This window comes from Muntiacus reevesi, chromosome 13 (assembly GCF_963930625.1).
Source record: "Muntiacus reevesi chromosome 13, mMunRee1.1, whole genome shotgun sequence".
In the NCBI taxonomy this organism is placed as follows: Eukaryota; Metazoa; Chordata; class Mammalia; order Artiodactyla; family Cervidae; genus Muntiacus; species Muntiacus reevesi.
Window position 1 is genome coordinate 8,334,654 of NC_089261.1, and position 16,090 is coordinate 8,350,743.

Here is a 16,090-nt window from a genome sequence, read left to right on the forward strand (position 1 = left end):
TTCTTCAATGCACGCCCCTGCAGCTTAACAAAGATTTCAGAGGCACGCTCTCCTCTCAGAAGAGAGGAACTTGTATTTAGAGGTTCCTGAAGCAATAAAATAAATGACGGGGCAAAGGAGTGAACTGTTAAGCGGAGGGTTTTCTTTAGCTGTTGCTCGTTTTTGGCTAAAACCCTCAAGTCAGCGCAAACCCCAGCATCCCCGGAGAGGTGGGTGACAGCGGGGCTCTGGAACCCGGTGGATCTGTGTGACCCTGGGGGAGTGAATGAAGGTCACAGCCACAGTCTCCTCATCTGCCAGGGGAGAAGCTTCTCTCTCCTTGAGCCACTGAGATCATGGGAGCAAAGCAGGGCAGCCTCACTTTCTTAATTACTGAGGACCCTGCCCACTGCTGACAGCTCAGACTGAGGGGCTGCTTCCTTCCGGGGCTCGTGGAGAGCAGAGTTGGTCTCAGCCCCTTAACCTGAGATGCAGCCGGCACATGCCGGGGACATCAGGGGGTGACAGAGGTGGGGATGGCCAGGCAGGCCTGATTCCCCCCGACCACCACCCCGCCATCAGCTCCTTTAGGGTCCTGAAGACCCATGTGCCCAGATCTCACGTGCCACCCATCTTTAACCTAGTTCTCGGTCTTGGCGCTGTTGCCAAGCAGGGCTGGGATTATTCCTTGTGACGGCGGAGGAGGGCTGTCGTGGGCAGTGGGGGATGTTGCTCAGCATCCCTGGCCTCCACTCGCTACATGCCAGGAGCACGCCCCTTTCCTCCTTGAGATAATTTAAAAGACACCGCCTGCCATTTTGCCAGATGTCGTACAGATGGGCAGAGTCCACCCGGGGCCACTGCCTTTAACTTCTGCCGGCTGATGTCACTCGCATCGCCTCTATTCTGGAGGAGCGTGGGGGTCCAGAGACACCCCACAGCCAGGAGGAAGCGGAGTTGGGGACTCAAGCCCACGCTGAGTGGAGATCCGGCTCTGCCTCCATCGGGCCCCCTTTCCCAGGACCCCTGCTGCGCCCTCCCGCAGTCGGGCCCCCCAGACTGGCCCCCCTCAGCGCGGTGGAGGGACTGACTCAGCGGGAGACAGGCATGCATGCGTGGGGGAGTCCATTCATTCACACACCGACACGCTGAGGTCTCCAGGGCAGCTCGCGTCAAAGCTTTATTTGCTGTTTCCAGAGTCTGAATGTGACATCTCTGTACATGCAAAAGGTCATTGTGTTTTAGGGCAGTCGACCAGACTCCCAACTGCTCTGCTGTGCGTATGAAATCTCTTTACAGTTACAAAATAGAAAAGCACTTGTAGACATCCGATACTCTGAGAGGTCCGGGAAGCCCCGTTGGTTTTGACGTTAAAAATATAGTTTTTTGTTTTGTTTTGTTTTGTTTCTAGATGAATTCTCAGTCACATGATTAGAGGTCCTTTCTGGGACTGAATAAAGTGCCGGTCGACCACCTTCCTTTCAAAGCCCCTGGAGTCCGTGAATTCGTAAGGCAACTGCGAGGACACCAGTTGGCAGCGCGCTTCAACTCTCCTGCGCGCAGCACTCGAGTTCCTTTTCGATCGCGACTCAAATATTGGAGGAAGGGACCCAGGAGGAAGGTCAGGAAAATACAACGGTGTAGGTATATATATACACATCTCCACTGCCCCCCATCTTACAGAGCATTCTAAGGGCCGTAGTCATCGGGGAAGTCTAGGACTTGGAGGATACTGATATGACTTGAGAAACAACGCAGTACAAAATATTTCCCGTAACACAATAGATGACTTTTACAAGCCCCGTATTTACAGGATCTATAAGGCTGTGTGGAACGAGATCACTCTTTCACACAACTGGCATTATATATATTTTTTTTTCTTAGGCAGGCACGACGCCACCAGAGATGACTAAGAAAATGCCAGGCTGATTCATGAGATGGTGTGGTGCCAGGTGTGTGGGTGACAAATAAGGGGATTCGGGGAGGACGATGGGGAGCGGCTGAGGTGTGACCTTGCCAGAGATCTCGGGCTGACTGTCCAAGAACCTGGCTTTCTGGTCTGCCCCCCGATGCAGAAGCCAATCCAGACAAAGAAAGAGATCTCTAGAGGGGTGATGGGGGGCGGGGGGCAGACAGCAAAGGAGACACAGACTGGCCAACACCCAGCACGTTCGCGCCTACCAGCTTTCTACCTGGTTCTGCGTTTCCAGACCCTCGCCTTGCCCAGAATCCCAACACGGTGGCACCTGGCGGCTCTCAGCACGGGACTCAGATCCAGCACTTCCCTAAGGGGGCAGAGCCCGGGATGGACCCCCATCCAGATGCGGGGTGGGTCCCTCCTACTTCATGGAATCAAGATGCCATGGGGCTTTTTTTTTTCTTTCCCTTTCCTGTTGAAAGAGGAAAGACACAGTCCGACTAGTAACACCACGGCTGAAATAGGAGGGAGGGGCAATTCCCAGCAGAAAGAGCCTTCCTCCCCCTTCCCCGTAGACTTCACCCTGCAATGCTAGTTCACACGAAGGCCACTTCCAGCTTCCTGCATTAAGGGGCAGGGCGGTGTGGGAAGGGCCACAGATATGGGGGAGGAGGGGGAGGGAGGCTGCCTGGAGAGCCCTCTCCTTGGGCGGGACGCTGTCTTCCACGCAGGACCTGAGTCACCTGGACGCCAGCGCTTCACTTTGGAGATCTGAGCACGCATCTGTAGGGTGCTAGCACTGCAATCACGCCCGGCTCCTGGGCTGTCTGGGGGCGTTGCGAAGCGAGGCATAAATGGACAAGGCAGCTAGCAGCACCGGGCGGAGAAGCTGAGCTCTCCTTCGGGGAAACCAAATCACCTGCACAGCCTCAGAGGCTGAGGGCCTCGGGCCCACGTCTATTCCAAAACCCAGAGCTGGCCTCACTTCTTCCCGGGAAGCAGAGAAGAAAGCACTGAAAGCATGCGGCTTGGCTGGTCCCCCGCAAAACCTCCCCATCCGACTGTCCTCTCCCCGAATCCCAGGCAACTGGAGGCTGTCGGGGCCGTGACGCTCAAAGCCCCCAACATCCTTCACACTGGGGGGCAGGGAGGGCGGGCGCATCTCTCCCACCGGAGTTTCTCAGGTGGCGCTGAGGGATTTTCCACAACACTGACTCTTGAGGCCTCACCGTGGAATTTTACACGTCAAAGGCGTCTGTTACCTTAGGCAAGAGACCATGAAGAGGGGGATGGACTGGAGGGGAAAGTGATATGGACTCATCAAAAGAGCAGCTGTCAAAATGCTGATGTGCAAAGCGGATGGGGAGAGGGGAGAGGGAAGAGGGGAGGGAGAGAGAGAGAGAGAGAGAGAGAGGGAGAGAGGGAGAGAGGGAGAGAGGGAGAGAGAAAGATTATACTTTAAAAAAATCACCTATCTAGCTATATTATTTTGGATGCATTCTGTATAAAACTGTCATTTAAAGAACACCAAAGGCCCAGGCGAGGAGGGCTGGATGAGGGCGCGTGACTTGACTGCCGACGAATGCTTAAGGCATTATTCAGTCCATTGAAAAGGAGACAGGTTTCCAAAGGCGGCTCCAGGAGGACTCCAGAAACCAGCATACATACAACCCCGTGCGTGGCCCCCAAGGGCTCACCCCACTTAGAAAGAGGAGACGTAAAAGAACCCACTGGCCTAGCTGGCTGTCTGCAGAGGCTTCCGGCAGAGCGGCGGTCGCTGGAGACCTCATTGTACTGATTGCGGTCGGAGCCGGAGGTCCCGGGGGCCTGCGTTGAGACTGTCTGCTCTGCGGGGGAGGGATGAGGCTGCTGCGGTCAGTTTCAAGGGGTGGACTTTGCCCGTCCTCGTCCCCAAGGAATTAAATGGATTTTTATTTCCAGTCCGGGAGTGGGAGGTCAGGTAGACGCTCTCCAGGTTGATCTTGTTTTTGAGGGTTTCTTCCTTTCCTCTAGGGTAAACTTGGGCTGAAACACGACTGAAAGAAAACTGAGCCTGGCGGGTCCTGACTGAACACGGCAGGTCACTTGTGCTGCCTGAGATGGAACCAAGGGGCCTCCGCGCCTTGAGAAAGACACGGGAAGACCACCGCCAGGGAGAGGGGTCAGGGTCAAGGCACACCCAGCGTGCCTTTCAAAGAGGACCTGTTGACCTGGAAAGTCACTGCATGACAATGAATAAAAGGTGAACTGAATCTTAAAAAAAAGAAGACAGAAAAATCAACTGACACGGATCCCGAAAGGATTAAATCCCCAAATGGCTGGAGAGAACGGACTGACTGCAAACTCAGAGGATGAAGAGAATGCAAACTACGGTCAAGCAGGACCAACCCTCCGGACACAGAAGCACACGGCTGCCGGCGACAGGCTCCAACCACGGCCCGTCCAGGGGCCGGAGCGCAACCCACAGGACTTGCGGGGGAGGTCCCCCCACTCCGCCTCAGTCACTGTCCACTGTCTGAGCCACAACCCCTCTCTGGTCCAGGTGTTGGTCTTAACCCAGAGCAACAGGATTGGTCTCCATCCTCCAAAAGAGGGCAGAGGCAGTGAAGGGAGATAAGAGAGGAAGGAGAGATGGGGCCACGACAGACACTGAAAGAGGGAGCAGGTGGCCAGGGAGAAGGGAGGTGTGATTTGACACCATCTGCGAAGAATGGATTTCTGCATGGATTTCTCAGAGAGACTTAGCAAGCTCAGCCGCCACGCCCCGTAGCAGTCGTGGGCGGCTCTATGACCTGCCCAAGCATCCTTCTCTCAGGTGGGTGGCTCCTGGGCAAGGTTGGCACAAAGTTTATGGCGACTCTAGACATGGCAGGTGGGCCGGCCATCTCTGGGATGTATGCTGAAGCCTTGGGCCTAAGAGGTGGAGGAGGCTGGTGTGCAGAAATTTCAAAAAAAAAAAAAAAAAAAAAAAGAGGACACAGTAGACAGTGACTGGAGATCCCAGACGTCTTGGAGGTTTCTGGGAATGAGCTTAGAGTTGGCAAGCAAAAAGAGGTCAGCCAAGGTTGTACTTGGTTACCTAGCATCCGCCAGGTCTGTCTGGAGTCCCTGGACTGGGGGTTGGGGGAGTGGAAGGACTCCCCTCCAGAGACGGGCTTTCAGCAAGGCTCTCCCTTCCTGCATTTGGACCTAGAAAAAGCACCTGGTCAGCCAGAACTGGGGGGCTGGCGGGGGAAGGGTGGGTACAAAGCAGAGGTGAGAACAAAGCAAAAGGACCCCTCATTCGCCGTGTGCCCTGAGGCCAATGGGGAACGCTTCCTTCCGTGCCAGCAGCTCCGGTCGTGTTCAGAAAAGGACTCTGCAGAAAAAGACTCCAGGGGCCGGTCTGATGTCTGGGAGGGAAAGGCACTGCCGTTTGGGCTGCCGGTTTTGGAAGCCTTGAGAGCGAAGGCCACCCCACAGAAGTTCGGAGCTCTCACGAGAAGGAGCCAGGAAAATGCACACGAGGGTGGCAGTGACCGTTTAAAACGCCTGGGGGCGGGGAGAAGATAACCTGAGATGATCGGATACTTCAAGCAGACTATGCGCGCGCCTCTCCTCCTGTTCTGTAGCGTGAAAACATACATAGGTACTGAATTTCAGAGAAAGTTGGTGAGATTATTGCTTTATCGCCTTCTGAAGCAGACAGATGTGAGGAACAAGGCAACAGGCTGGCCCTGCACACAGCCCCACTGGGAGGATAAACACACTTGAAGGAACCAGGGCCAGGGCGTTTAAAGATTGGAACTGCTGATTTCTTTGAAAGGGAAAAGGAATTCGCCAAAGGAGCAATCGAGACCCACCCACCCCCACCCCCACCCCCAATCCAGTGGTACTGCCTGGACCGCTGGTTACAGCAGGAAATGAATGGGTTCATCTTCCTTAGAAATGTCCTTTTGAAAAAGATCGGCCCTGGGGTGAGGGGCAAAAAAGGCGCTTTCATGATTCAGAACCCAGGGGAGACAGTCCAGCCTTTATATCCATGTTCCTGGAGCTTCGCAGGGGTCTAAAAATGCGTGGAAGTGCACATTTTTACGTTAAAAAAAAAAAAATCCCAAAGAAACAAAACCAGCATGGACATTTCTGGACCGCTCGGTGTCTTCCCCAGCCTGAAGGGCTGTCTGCAGAGATGGCGCACGGGCTTGTGAAGGGTGAGTCTTCCTCCCTGATCCAACGGGGGAGCCTGCGGGGGGCGGGCACTGGGACGCCTTCTCCACCTGACCGACAGACCGACCGACCGACCGACCGACCAGAGGGACCCAGGCATGTGCAGGAAGCGACGGCAGCGGCGGGACCTCGTCTTCGGGTTCGGACAGTTAAGGCTTGTTCGTTAGACATGGCGGTGTCCCCTGTCTGGAGAGGACAGGTGTCAGCAGGGGGGACGTGAGACCCCACTTCTCCCCAGCATCGAGCCCGCAAAACTTTCCTGGTGTTCCCCAAGACGCCACCCCAACAAGCCACAGGCCAGGAAGGACGTTTTCTTTTTTTGAGGAGTGGGATGAAGAAGGCGGCGGGCGGCGGATACGATGCAATGAGCCTGCAGTTTAGGGTCAGGTCAGGGGGCCAGCTTCGGTGCCCTCAAATGGACTGCTGGAGGCCTGACTGAGACAGCATGGGTACAGCACTCAACGCTGAACAGACACAGGCCCGGATCCCCTCTCCAAAACCCTAGAGCGCAGTTTATAGGAGAACTCAGAGATACTTTTGGAGTCTATTATATACGTGTGTGTGTGTGTGTGTGTGTTCGGTGGCTTCACTCGTATCCGACTCTCTCGGGACCCCATGGACTGTAGCCCGCCAGGCTCCTCTGTCCGTGCGGTTCTCCAGACAAGAATACTGGAGTGGGTTGCAGTGCCCTCCCCCAGGGGATCTTCCAGACCCAGGGATCAAATCTGCATCTCTTAAATGCCCTGCATTGGCAGCCGGGTTCTTTACCACTGGCACCGCCTGGGAAGCCTCGTGCAGACTACACAGGAATGTAGAAATTGGGGGCAGTTGGGGGCAAAGATCAAAGCTGACCTTTGATGTCATTTTACGAAGTGGGGCTGAGATTCAGCGAGCAGGGCTAGCCGAGGGCATGAGACCAGAGTCCTGCCCGTCCCTCCCACCCCAGGCTGCCCAGCGGAGTGGTTTTCTCTAAGCGGCAGCAGACCACTGCCCTCATCTTTCCAGGAACCCAGGACACCCGCACCCACGTCTTCCCCTCTCCTTCCAAGGTACAGCACTTCAAGTCTCCGAGCCTTTGCTTCCCGGCCCAAGTTCCCTGCTCCTCGGGTTGCAGGCTCTGCCCGAGTACCCACTTCGGGGCAACCCCCATACCTGCTCAAGCTTGATTCTCATACAGGCTTTGTCTCTTCTTGGATTTCAGCTCCTTCAGCCACTGGGGAGAGGGTTCTTCCGATCTGAAACCACAAATCCAGTGGGAGTCAGGTGTCAGCCTGAGTGAGGGCTGGGCCTGCAGGCAGGGCTGTGTGGGACCCAAGTCTCCCACCATTGCGCCAGGGTGGGGGTGCTGAGCCACGCTCGCGGTGGCAAAGACACCCAGGTCTGTGTGATTGAGACAGGAACTAACCAAGGCACCCCCAAATTCCCAAATGGGAAACGTTCAATACATCGTGGTACGTCCATTCTATGAAACCAACTGCAGCAGAAACTCATGCTCACATAAAGTTATTTCCATCCATCCGTCACCCAAATATCCATCCACCCGTCCATCTCTCTACCCATGCAAATGCTGGTGAGGGTTAAAATTCTAGGCGAGGCCACAGTATCCAGCTGCTCGCTCAAACATTATACTAGATGTTTCTGTGAAGGTATAAGATGAGGTTAACATTTAAACCAGTGGTCTCTGAATAAAGCAGATTACTCTCCATAACATGGGTGGACCCCATTCAATCAGCTGAAGGCCTTAATGAAAAAAGACCAACCTCCCCAGAAAGGGGAATTCAGAAAAGATAAGGCCTTTGGGACTTGAACTGCAACACTGGCTCTTCCCCAGGTCTCCAGCCTGCCTGCCTGGCCTGCAGATTTCAGAACTTGTCAGCCTCCATAATCATGAAAACCCATTCCTTAAAAAAAATCCTTCTCTCTTTCTTTCTTTTCCAGAGTATACACCTTAATGGGCTATGTTTCTTTGGAGAACCCTGACTAGTACAATGCCTGTAAGATATAGATAATTATTCGGTAAACATAAGGCCTGTCTAATCTAACAATAATTGTTTGAGGGAGGTACAATCTGTTTCAGCTTTTTCTAAAATTGAAGACTATACATCCAGAAAGCACTCAGGTCACAAGTTCATTTTCCCCAAGTGAATACACTTGAGTCATCACCATCTGAATGACAACCCTTTTGAGTGTTTTATTTTTTACTTTCTTCTTTACGTATCTTTTCTTTGTCCTCAGAATGACTTGACATGAGAACACATCATTTGAACAAAAAACGATGAAGTCAAACAGAAACTCTTGAAATGTTTTTAAAGGAAAGACAGATCATGCTTATGAAGACTTTGATGGCCATGGAAGAACCATCATATGAAACATGTAACCGGAAAAGAAGCTGTGTGTAGTGTATGCTATAATCTTGACTACATTTAAAAACCACCGAGGAAGAAAAACCCAGATTTCACCATGGTCATCTTTGAGTGGGGGGTGGAGGTGGGCAGCAGTGGTGTCAGATCTTGGCTGGTTTTCTTTCCTGCTTTATATTCATTTTATATTTTCTACAGTTCCTACGGTGAGGGTGTATGACTTTTATAAGCAAACACACGTTCACACAAGACCTGACCTCTGTTGGTCTCAGAGAAATCCACTGACCCCACGGTCCTGGAGGGCTTGAGAACACTGGTGACTTGGCTGGGGGTGGGGTGGGGGTCTGCGAGGAAGGAGAGGTCCCCTGGGCAGAAAGGGGTTTGAGTACCCCCAAGCAAGCCTCCTAGTGGAGGCTCAGGACCAGGGGGCCCCTAGTCTGGGGGCCCCTCCAGCCCTGGAGAAACACTGGCACCCTTAGCTGACTCCAGGGCAATTCTGGCATCCCCAGAGCAAGAGAGAGGCACCATCTCGGGACTTCCCTGGTGGTCCAGTGGTTAAGACTCTGCACTCCCAATGCAGGGGGCTGGGGTCTGATCCTTGGTCCGGGAACTAAAATCCCACGTGCTGCAACTTGGAGCTCACAAGCCGGGACTAAAGATCCCGTGTGCCACAACTAAGACCTGGAGTAGCCAAGTAAATAAAAGCTTTTTTAAAAAAGAGAGCGAGCCACCGTCTCTGCCTCTGCCTTTTCTCCCTCTCTCATCCTCTTGACCTCTGCTTCCCACAGCCCACTCTGTGCTCCAGTATCACGCACTGCCCACAGCACCCAGTTCTACCGGGTCTCTGAGCCTCTGCACATGACTTTGGCTGCCTCTTTTGTCTTTCATGATCCAGCTCAGGCATGCCTTCTCTTGGAAGCCTTTCCCACACCCTTCCTCAAGTCTGGGTTCTGAACCCTTCTTCTGCCTTCCTCTATCACCAAGGGTAGATACGAAGGTAGATAGTAAGTAACTCTGACTTTGAAGGTTACAGGGTGTCTGTGTCAACGCATCAAGCCGGCAGTTGCATCAAGAAGGCAGCCGCAGACAACCCTTCCATGATGGCTGTGTGCCAATAAAACTTTATTAACAAACACTACCCTTCCATGATGGCTGTGTGCCAATAAAACTTTATTAACAAACACAACCCTTCCATGATGGCTGTGTGCCAATAAAACTTTATTAACAAACACAACCCTTCCATGATGGCTGTGTGCCAATAAAACTTTATTAACACACTGACGGTGGGCTGAATTTGACCTGTGGGCTATAGCTGGCCAAACCCTGCCCTATCAAGGCTCTTGTATTAAGATAACAGTATCAGGAACAAGCCCTAACTTTTATGTGTCAGCCACGCTCTCACCTCTCATCCTTCTCCATGCTGGAGGGCAGCACGCGACTGCCCAGCACCCCAGGCTGGAAGGGAGACTTGGGGGTCTTGGGCTGGGGGGCCCAGCCAGGGGCCTCGCTGGGACTGTCTGCCTCTGGCCTCTTGTGCAGCTGAGCCTGGAGAGGGAAGACAGGGGTGGAGTCTGTAAGCTGCCTTTGGCCTGGGGAAGGGCCCCATCCGACCTGACCGTGGAGGCCAAGAAAAATCAGAGGCCGGGTTTGTAGTCCAAGAGGCCACCCGTGACCACTGGGATCAAACAACCATCAGAAATTCACACCATCACATTATCTTTGGCTGAAAGGCCACCCCGAGTGGTGTCCTCATCACAGGCCCTTCCGTCTCCTCTAGTTTCCTGAGAACCCCACGATGGAGACAAGAGTTCATCTTATGGCCAAGGACCAGCTCTTCTAAGCTCCTCGCTCCGGTGAATGTGAATCAGTGGGGTTTCTGACTATCAGACTCGCAGGAGAAAAGGGCCATCATTTTTGGAGGACACGGACGGAATGGCGTGGCTTGGAAGGGTGGCCCGGGGCTGCGATGGCAGCAGATGGCATCTGTCCCCGAGGGTAACGGTGGCACAGCCCGTGCCGCATGGTCGTCACCACCACCGCCTGCCTGGCAGCCCGTGCACTGGGCTCCGGACTCTACCAGGCTTAAGCTCCAGGACACGCGTTTCCGGGGTGGAGGCTGGCTTTCTGTATTTTATAGAGGAGTAGCCTAAAGGTCAAAGGTCGAAGGGTTTGCCCAAAGGCACAGGGTTTTCCAAAGTGGGATCCGCCTGAGGTCTGCCCAATGCCGACCCCGGGACTCATTTGAGAAAAAGCCCGGCAGCCTCCACAGGGCCTCTGCCCCCTCCTGTAAGCAGGGCCTGTCCCTGCCTCCAGCAAGGCCAGGAGGCAGAGAGGAGAGGAGGGGGGAGGCGGGTGAGAAACACGGGCCTGTCTGTTCCGCGGCCGCGCGCAGCTCTGGGGATGAGGTCCCGCACCTTCAGTGCAGCCGGGTCCACGCCGGGAAACACAGGCATCCTCTGAGGTCTGCAGACGGGCGACCTCTCGGCCCTGGGCGTCCTCTCCTCCTCGTCTGACTCTTCCTTCCTCGGGGATTTCTCCTCTGTTGCAAAGAAAGGATACTGAAGTCAACGGCAGCCACCGTTCTGAGATTCTGGCTGGCTGTCTACAGAACAAGTCCAACCCTTTAGCCAGGAATCACACGGTTCGCCATGAACTGGCCCTGCCTTTCCAGCAAGATTCCTGCTAGTCCCCACTTGGGCAAGGCTGAACTGCATAGAGAGACCCTCTTTGAGATTCCCCAGCCCCGCCACACCCACAGAAAGTTCTTTCCACATCTCTGACCCTTTGATCCTGTTGCTGTTTTCACCCAGAATACCTTTCCCTGGCTAATTCCTATCTGCTCTTTAAGATCCAGCTTACGTTTTGACATGGAATGCAGACAAGGAAGCCCTCAGAGGAAAACCTATAGCAGTGAATGATGGATCAGAAACCCCAAAAGACTGGTAATAAATGAACTGGTCTTTCAACTCTAGAATCTAGACGAAAAGGCCAGCCAAGAAACCAGCAGAGAGGATAAGGGTGACTCGGATAATGATAAAAGCGGAAACAGTGAAAGCCAAAGTTGTGTCTCAGTCCCTTGCAACCTATGGAGCCCCAATTAATAGAGAATCCGCAAAAAATTTTCCTACTTAGCTTCTAGCAAGCTCGGTGTAATGAGAAATCACAGTTTCTTATGTCACTGCGTTCTGATGTCCTGCAGCCTTCAAAGTCAGAAAGCTATTCCCAGGGTTTACCCTAACTCGTTCCTGCGAGCCAGCGCGCGCCCGCGGAGGAGGAGACGGAGCGTACCCGTGGAGTCCCGGAACATCCACGCGCTGTCGGGCTCCTCCTCCCAGGCGGACCTGCCGTCCGGCTCGCTGGTGCGGCTGCGCCGGAGCGAGCGGGCGGTGGGAGCGCGGCGGCGGCTGCTCTTGCCGAGCTGCACCCGGGTCTTGAGGGCACTTGAGTCGAGCACTGAGGTTTGCTGTCGGAGCGGCGGGGAAGAAGGAGGAGAAGATGAAGCTCCGGAGACATAAAGGGAGGGCAGCGCCCCGGGAGGGTGCGTGGCTGTGCTGATATGCACAAGACGCCACCTAAGGCGGCACGCGGACCAGCATCTCCGCCTTCTCCTAGGAACCTAAGGCCTCGAGCCTACGTTCCCTGCGAAGGATACCGCGTAGGCTGATTCTAAGAATCAAATGAACCCGGAGTGCCCCACGCAGTGCCTGGCACATTGTGGGCACATAATGCAAACTCCGCCCCCCTCGTGGTGACACCATCTGAGCAGGTGAGCTGCAGCAGTACATTAACGGCGGAGCTCAATACACGTTTGTTTGTTTGTTGAATAAACAACTGAACATATCGCCTTAACTAAATCCTTACAGCGATCTTACTCCACGCAGAGTCCACGAGCTGAGATTCTCAAGGTGGTCCTTCCTCTACCCACAGTAATTCAGGAGGCAGGGGGGAGCTGGTGGAGCAGCCTACTCAGTACCAGGCATTTGTTTTCAAGCAGCATGCTCTGAGCAGAGGCGGGGGGAGGGTCAGTGATGGTTTCCAAGATCACCACCTTTCCTGCTGGAAGAGCCAGGCGGGGGCAGACCCCCCAGCTGAGCCCAGCAAGGAGGAGGTGGGGCAGCTCTGGCTCAGTGATCCCCCAGGAGACCACAGTGAAGAGATGGGAGCTTGGGGATCATATCCCGGTCACTTCAATTCCTACCTGTGTCACCTCAAGCAGGGGACTTATCCTCTCTGAGCTGAGGTGTCCCTATTTGTAAAAATGGAATGATACTAGTATCCTCTTCCTAGAGGGGCTGCAAGACTTCAGGGAGTCCAGGCATGGACAGCCCTGGTTCCAGCAGCATCTGAGCCAGGCTCATGGCCGAGGGCTGCTCCTACCCGAGGCGTCTGTGTGCCCCGCCGGCTCGGGTCCTGGTGTGAAATGTTGGATTCTTTCTCTCAGGTCCACTTTGGAGAAATTCTGTCACCCAGGGCCTTTTAAGTTAGCAATGATGAGCTAATTTCAGTGACTCATTTCCCAGAACTGGTAAGTGACAGACACCCCGGTGGGGGCAGCAAGAGGGTGTTGATGTCTGCAGAGCTGTTTCCCAAACCGGCCACAATGGTGTCCGGTGCGGGGGATGGTCGGGGGTGGGGGTAGCTAGAGAGAGACGGAAATCATAAAGGATCTGCCCTCCCTAAGAGGAGCGCATGCAGCTCCGGTGGTCACCAAACAGCCAGTTTCTGAGACTCAGAGGAAGTGGGAGGGAGCCACAGCGATGCAGGGGCTGGCTTGAGGGGGACTTGGTTCCAGTTCCCTGGGGCCCCCCTTGCAGCCTCAGACTGGTGCAAAACATCCTGAGTCGTAAAAAAAAAAAAAAAAAGAGAAGAGACAGGACTGTTTCCAGCACTGCTCCCAGCTACCGACTCACATTGATAAAGGAGAAGTCGTCCACCTTCTTTGCGGGGCAGGCGTCCGGCAGGGGCGGCCCCTCCATCCCATCAGTAGACTCCAGGTCCGTGCTGGATCGGTCCACGCTGGTGCTCCGCTGGTCCCTGGAACAGTCGTGCTGGTCCCCGGCCGAAGTGACCTCCGTTTGAGAGGAGAGCGAGGACAGGCGGCTGCTGGGGGGCTGCTTCCAAGCCGAGGTGGCACTGCTGTCCAGGGACGGGGACTCAGGGGCCAAGCTATGAGAATGGGAGGGAGGGAGGGAGGCGTGGTCAGGCGAGACCTGGACGCTAAGGAAGGGAATCCGCAGAAGGCAGGATGTGGGGCATGCTTTGTATGCCAGGAAATAAGAGACAGACATCCCAGTGACAAGAACCATCCTGGGCCCAGCCAGGTGCTGTCCACGGTGCCTCTAGAACACCTGGCCAGGTGCGGAAGGGGAGGAGCCACTCCCCCATTCAAGGCCCTCTAACTCTGTGCTACCCAGTGGGGGAACCGTGGGTCACCTGTGGCCTCTGGGCCCTTGTGATGGGGCGAGTGAGGGCTGAGCTGGGCCAAGAGTACAGAGTACACGCCGATTCCTAACACTTGGAGTGAAAAAGAAAGTAAAATACCACAGTAATAACTTTACAGTGATTACATGTTACAAGGACAGTATTTATAGAGTCTCTTGGGTTCAGTGGGGCTTCCCAGGTGGCACTAACCTGCTTGCCAAAGCAGGAGACATGAGAGACGTGGGTTTGATCCCTGGGGGGAAAGATCCCTTGGGGAAGGGCACAGCAACCCACTCCAGTATTCTTGTCCAGAGAATCCCATGGACAGAGGAGCCTGGCGGGCTGTGGTCTATAAGGCTGCACAGAATCAGACACGACTGAAGCGATTTAGCACACACACTGGGCATTGGGTTCAGTAGAATATACTGTTAAAATTAATTTCGCCAGGATTTTCCCTGGCAGTCCAGTGGTTAAGACTTCCCCTTCCAGTGCAAGGGGTGACGCTTGGTTGGGGAGCTAAGCTCCCGCATGCTGCATGGCCAAAAAAACCAACAACAAGACAGAAGTGATACTGTGACAAATTCAATCAAGACTTTAAAAAATGGCCTTTAAAAAAAAGGAAAAAGAAAGACTTTAAAAAAAGGAAAAACAATCTTAAAAAAATTAATTTCGCCTGTTTTCTTTTTACTGTCTTGACGCGGCTACTAGAACATGGCAGCTGCATGTATGTCTTGGCTGTGCAACTTGTGCTGCATTTCTGCCGGGCAGGGCTGATGGCGATCAAACCGTCACTGGCCATCACCCGTGGAGGAGCGGGGGGTGGGGAATATCCTGCATTGCTTCATCCATTCATTCACTCACTCACTCGACAAAGATTTACTGAGGCCTACCATGAGCCAGGCCCTGTGCTGAGAAGCTGTATCCTTTCATCCTCCCCACCATCCTACAAGATAGGAGTAACCTCACGAAATTAAATATTAACCTTGCGAAAGATGAGGAAACTGAGGCAGAAAGATGTGAAGAGGCTTGCCCAAAGGGGCAGGTCCAGGATCCAGGTCCATGACCCTCTCTCTCCTCCTGGAATTTCTGCCCATGGTAATGTATTCCGAGTACCACTCGGATAATTGGAACCACAAAAGGTAGAAGATTTATAAATAAACCAAGCCATTACAATTAAATAGGCTCCCTGCTCCTCTCTTAAAAAGACCCCAAAGTCAAGAGCAGAGGAAAGCCTTATCCTAAGGAACGGGGTACCGGCACAGCCGACAACACGTCCCTGACCGGAGGGTCTGCCCCAAAAGACCCCCGAACTTCACCCTTGGGCAGAGCTGTCAACCCAGGTGTTCTGGCGCCTCACTCTGGGAGCACAGCCTGCTTTTTGTCAGCTCTGAGGATTTTGTTACTTGGAATAAGCAGGATGGTGGGGCGTGGGATGGGATTGAGGCAGATCCGCCAAAAATGAGGAAAATACCACCGAGGGGCAGCAGGTGGCGCTGCCGCTCAGGCCTGGGCGTAAAGCCGCGCCTGGGCCCTTTCTGGGAGGAGGAGCTGCAGTACCTCCGAGAGACAGGAGGGGGCGGCCGATACCAGGACACGGGGGCGGGGTCGGGGGCATGGGGGGAGATGCCAGTGGCCGGGTTTCCCCCTCTCCCTGTAAGAGCTGGGAGGATACAGGCCCGGAGGAGAGGGGCCTCCCAGGGTCAGACAGTGACAGCAAAACCAGGCCCCAGGCTTCCAGACTCGCAGTCCCCTGCTCCTGCGCAGGAACATTCTAGTGAAATTTAAGTAAGCTCATTAACTAACCATATATCACAGCTCAGACAAGAAAACGAAGCGCCCTTCGTGGGTACTATTAGAAACCTGTGCTTCACTTTCTCTTTCCCTGTGTGCTGAGTCGCTCAGTCCTGTCTGACTCTCCGTGACCCCATGGACTACCGCCGGCCAGGCTCCTCTGTCCTTGGGGATTCTCCAGGCAAGAATACTGGAGTGGGTTGCCATGCCCTCCTCCAGGGGATCTTCTCAACTCAGGGGTCGAAACCAGGTCTCCTGCACTGCAGGGAGATTCTTTACTCTCTGAGCCACCAGGGAACCCCGTGAATACTGGAGTGGGTAGCCTATCTCTTCTCCAGAAGAACTTCCTGACGCAGGAATCCAACCAGGATCTCCTGTGTTGCAGGCAGATTCTTTACCAGCTGAGCTACCAGGG

At 54.2% G+C, this 16,090-nt stretch overlaps 1 protein-coding gene across 4 annotated transcripts in view; it reads right to left on the reverse strand.

The window, feature by feature from the left end:
* Positions 1 to 1,095: 1,095 nt before the first annotated feature.
* The window catches only part of KIAA1671 (KIAA1671 ortholog), a 173,916-nt gene continuing 158,921 nt past the window's right edge, over positions 1,096 to 16,090 (reverse strand). For 2 of the 4 annotated variants that reach the window (XM_065904923.1, XM_065904924.1), the window contains 6 exons: positions 13,374 to 13,629; positions 11,752 to 11,926; positions 10,878 to 11,002; positions 9,866 to 10,008; positions 7,256 to 7,338; positions 1,096 to 6,289 (listed from right to left, as the gene is read on the reverse strand). In XM_065904923.1, coding sequence (XP_065760995.1) covers positions 7,260 to 7,338; positions 9,866 to 10,008; positions 10,878 to 11,002; positions 11,752 to 11,926; positions 13,374 to 13,629 — 778 coding nt within the window. In that variant the 3' untranslated portion in view covers positions 1,096 to 6,289; positions 7,256 to 7,259. The remainder of the gene's footprint in view (positions 6,290 to 7,255; positions 7,339 to 9,865; positions 10,009 to 10,877; positions 11,003 to 11,751; positions 11,927 to 13,373; positions 13,630 to 16,090) is intronic. The other 2 variants (XM_065904926.1, XM_065904925.1) reach the window with 1 other exon arrangement.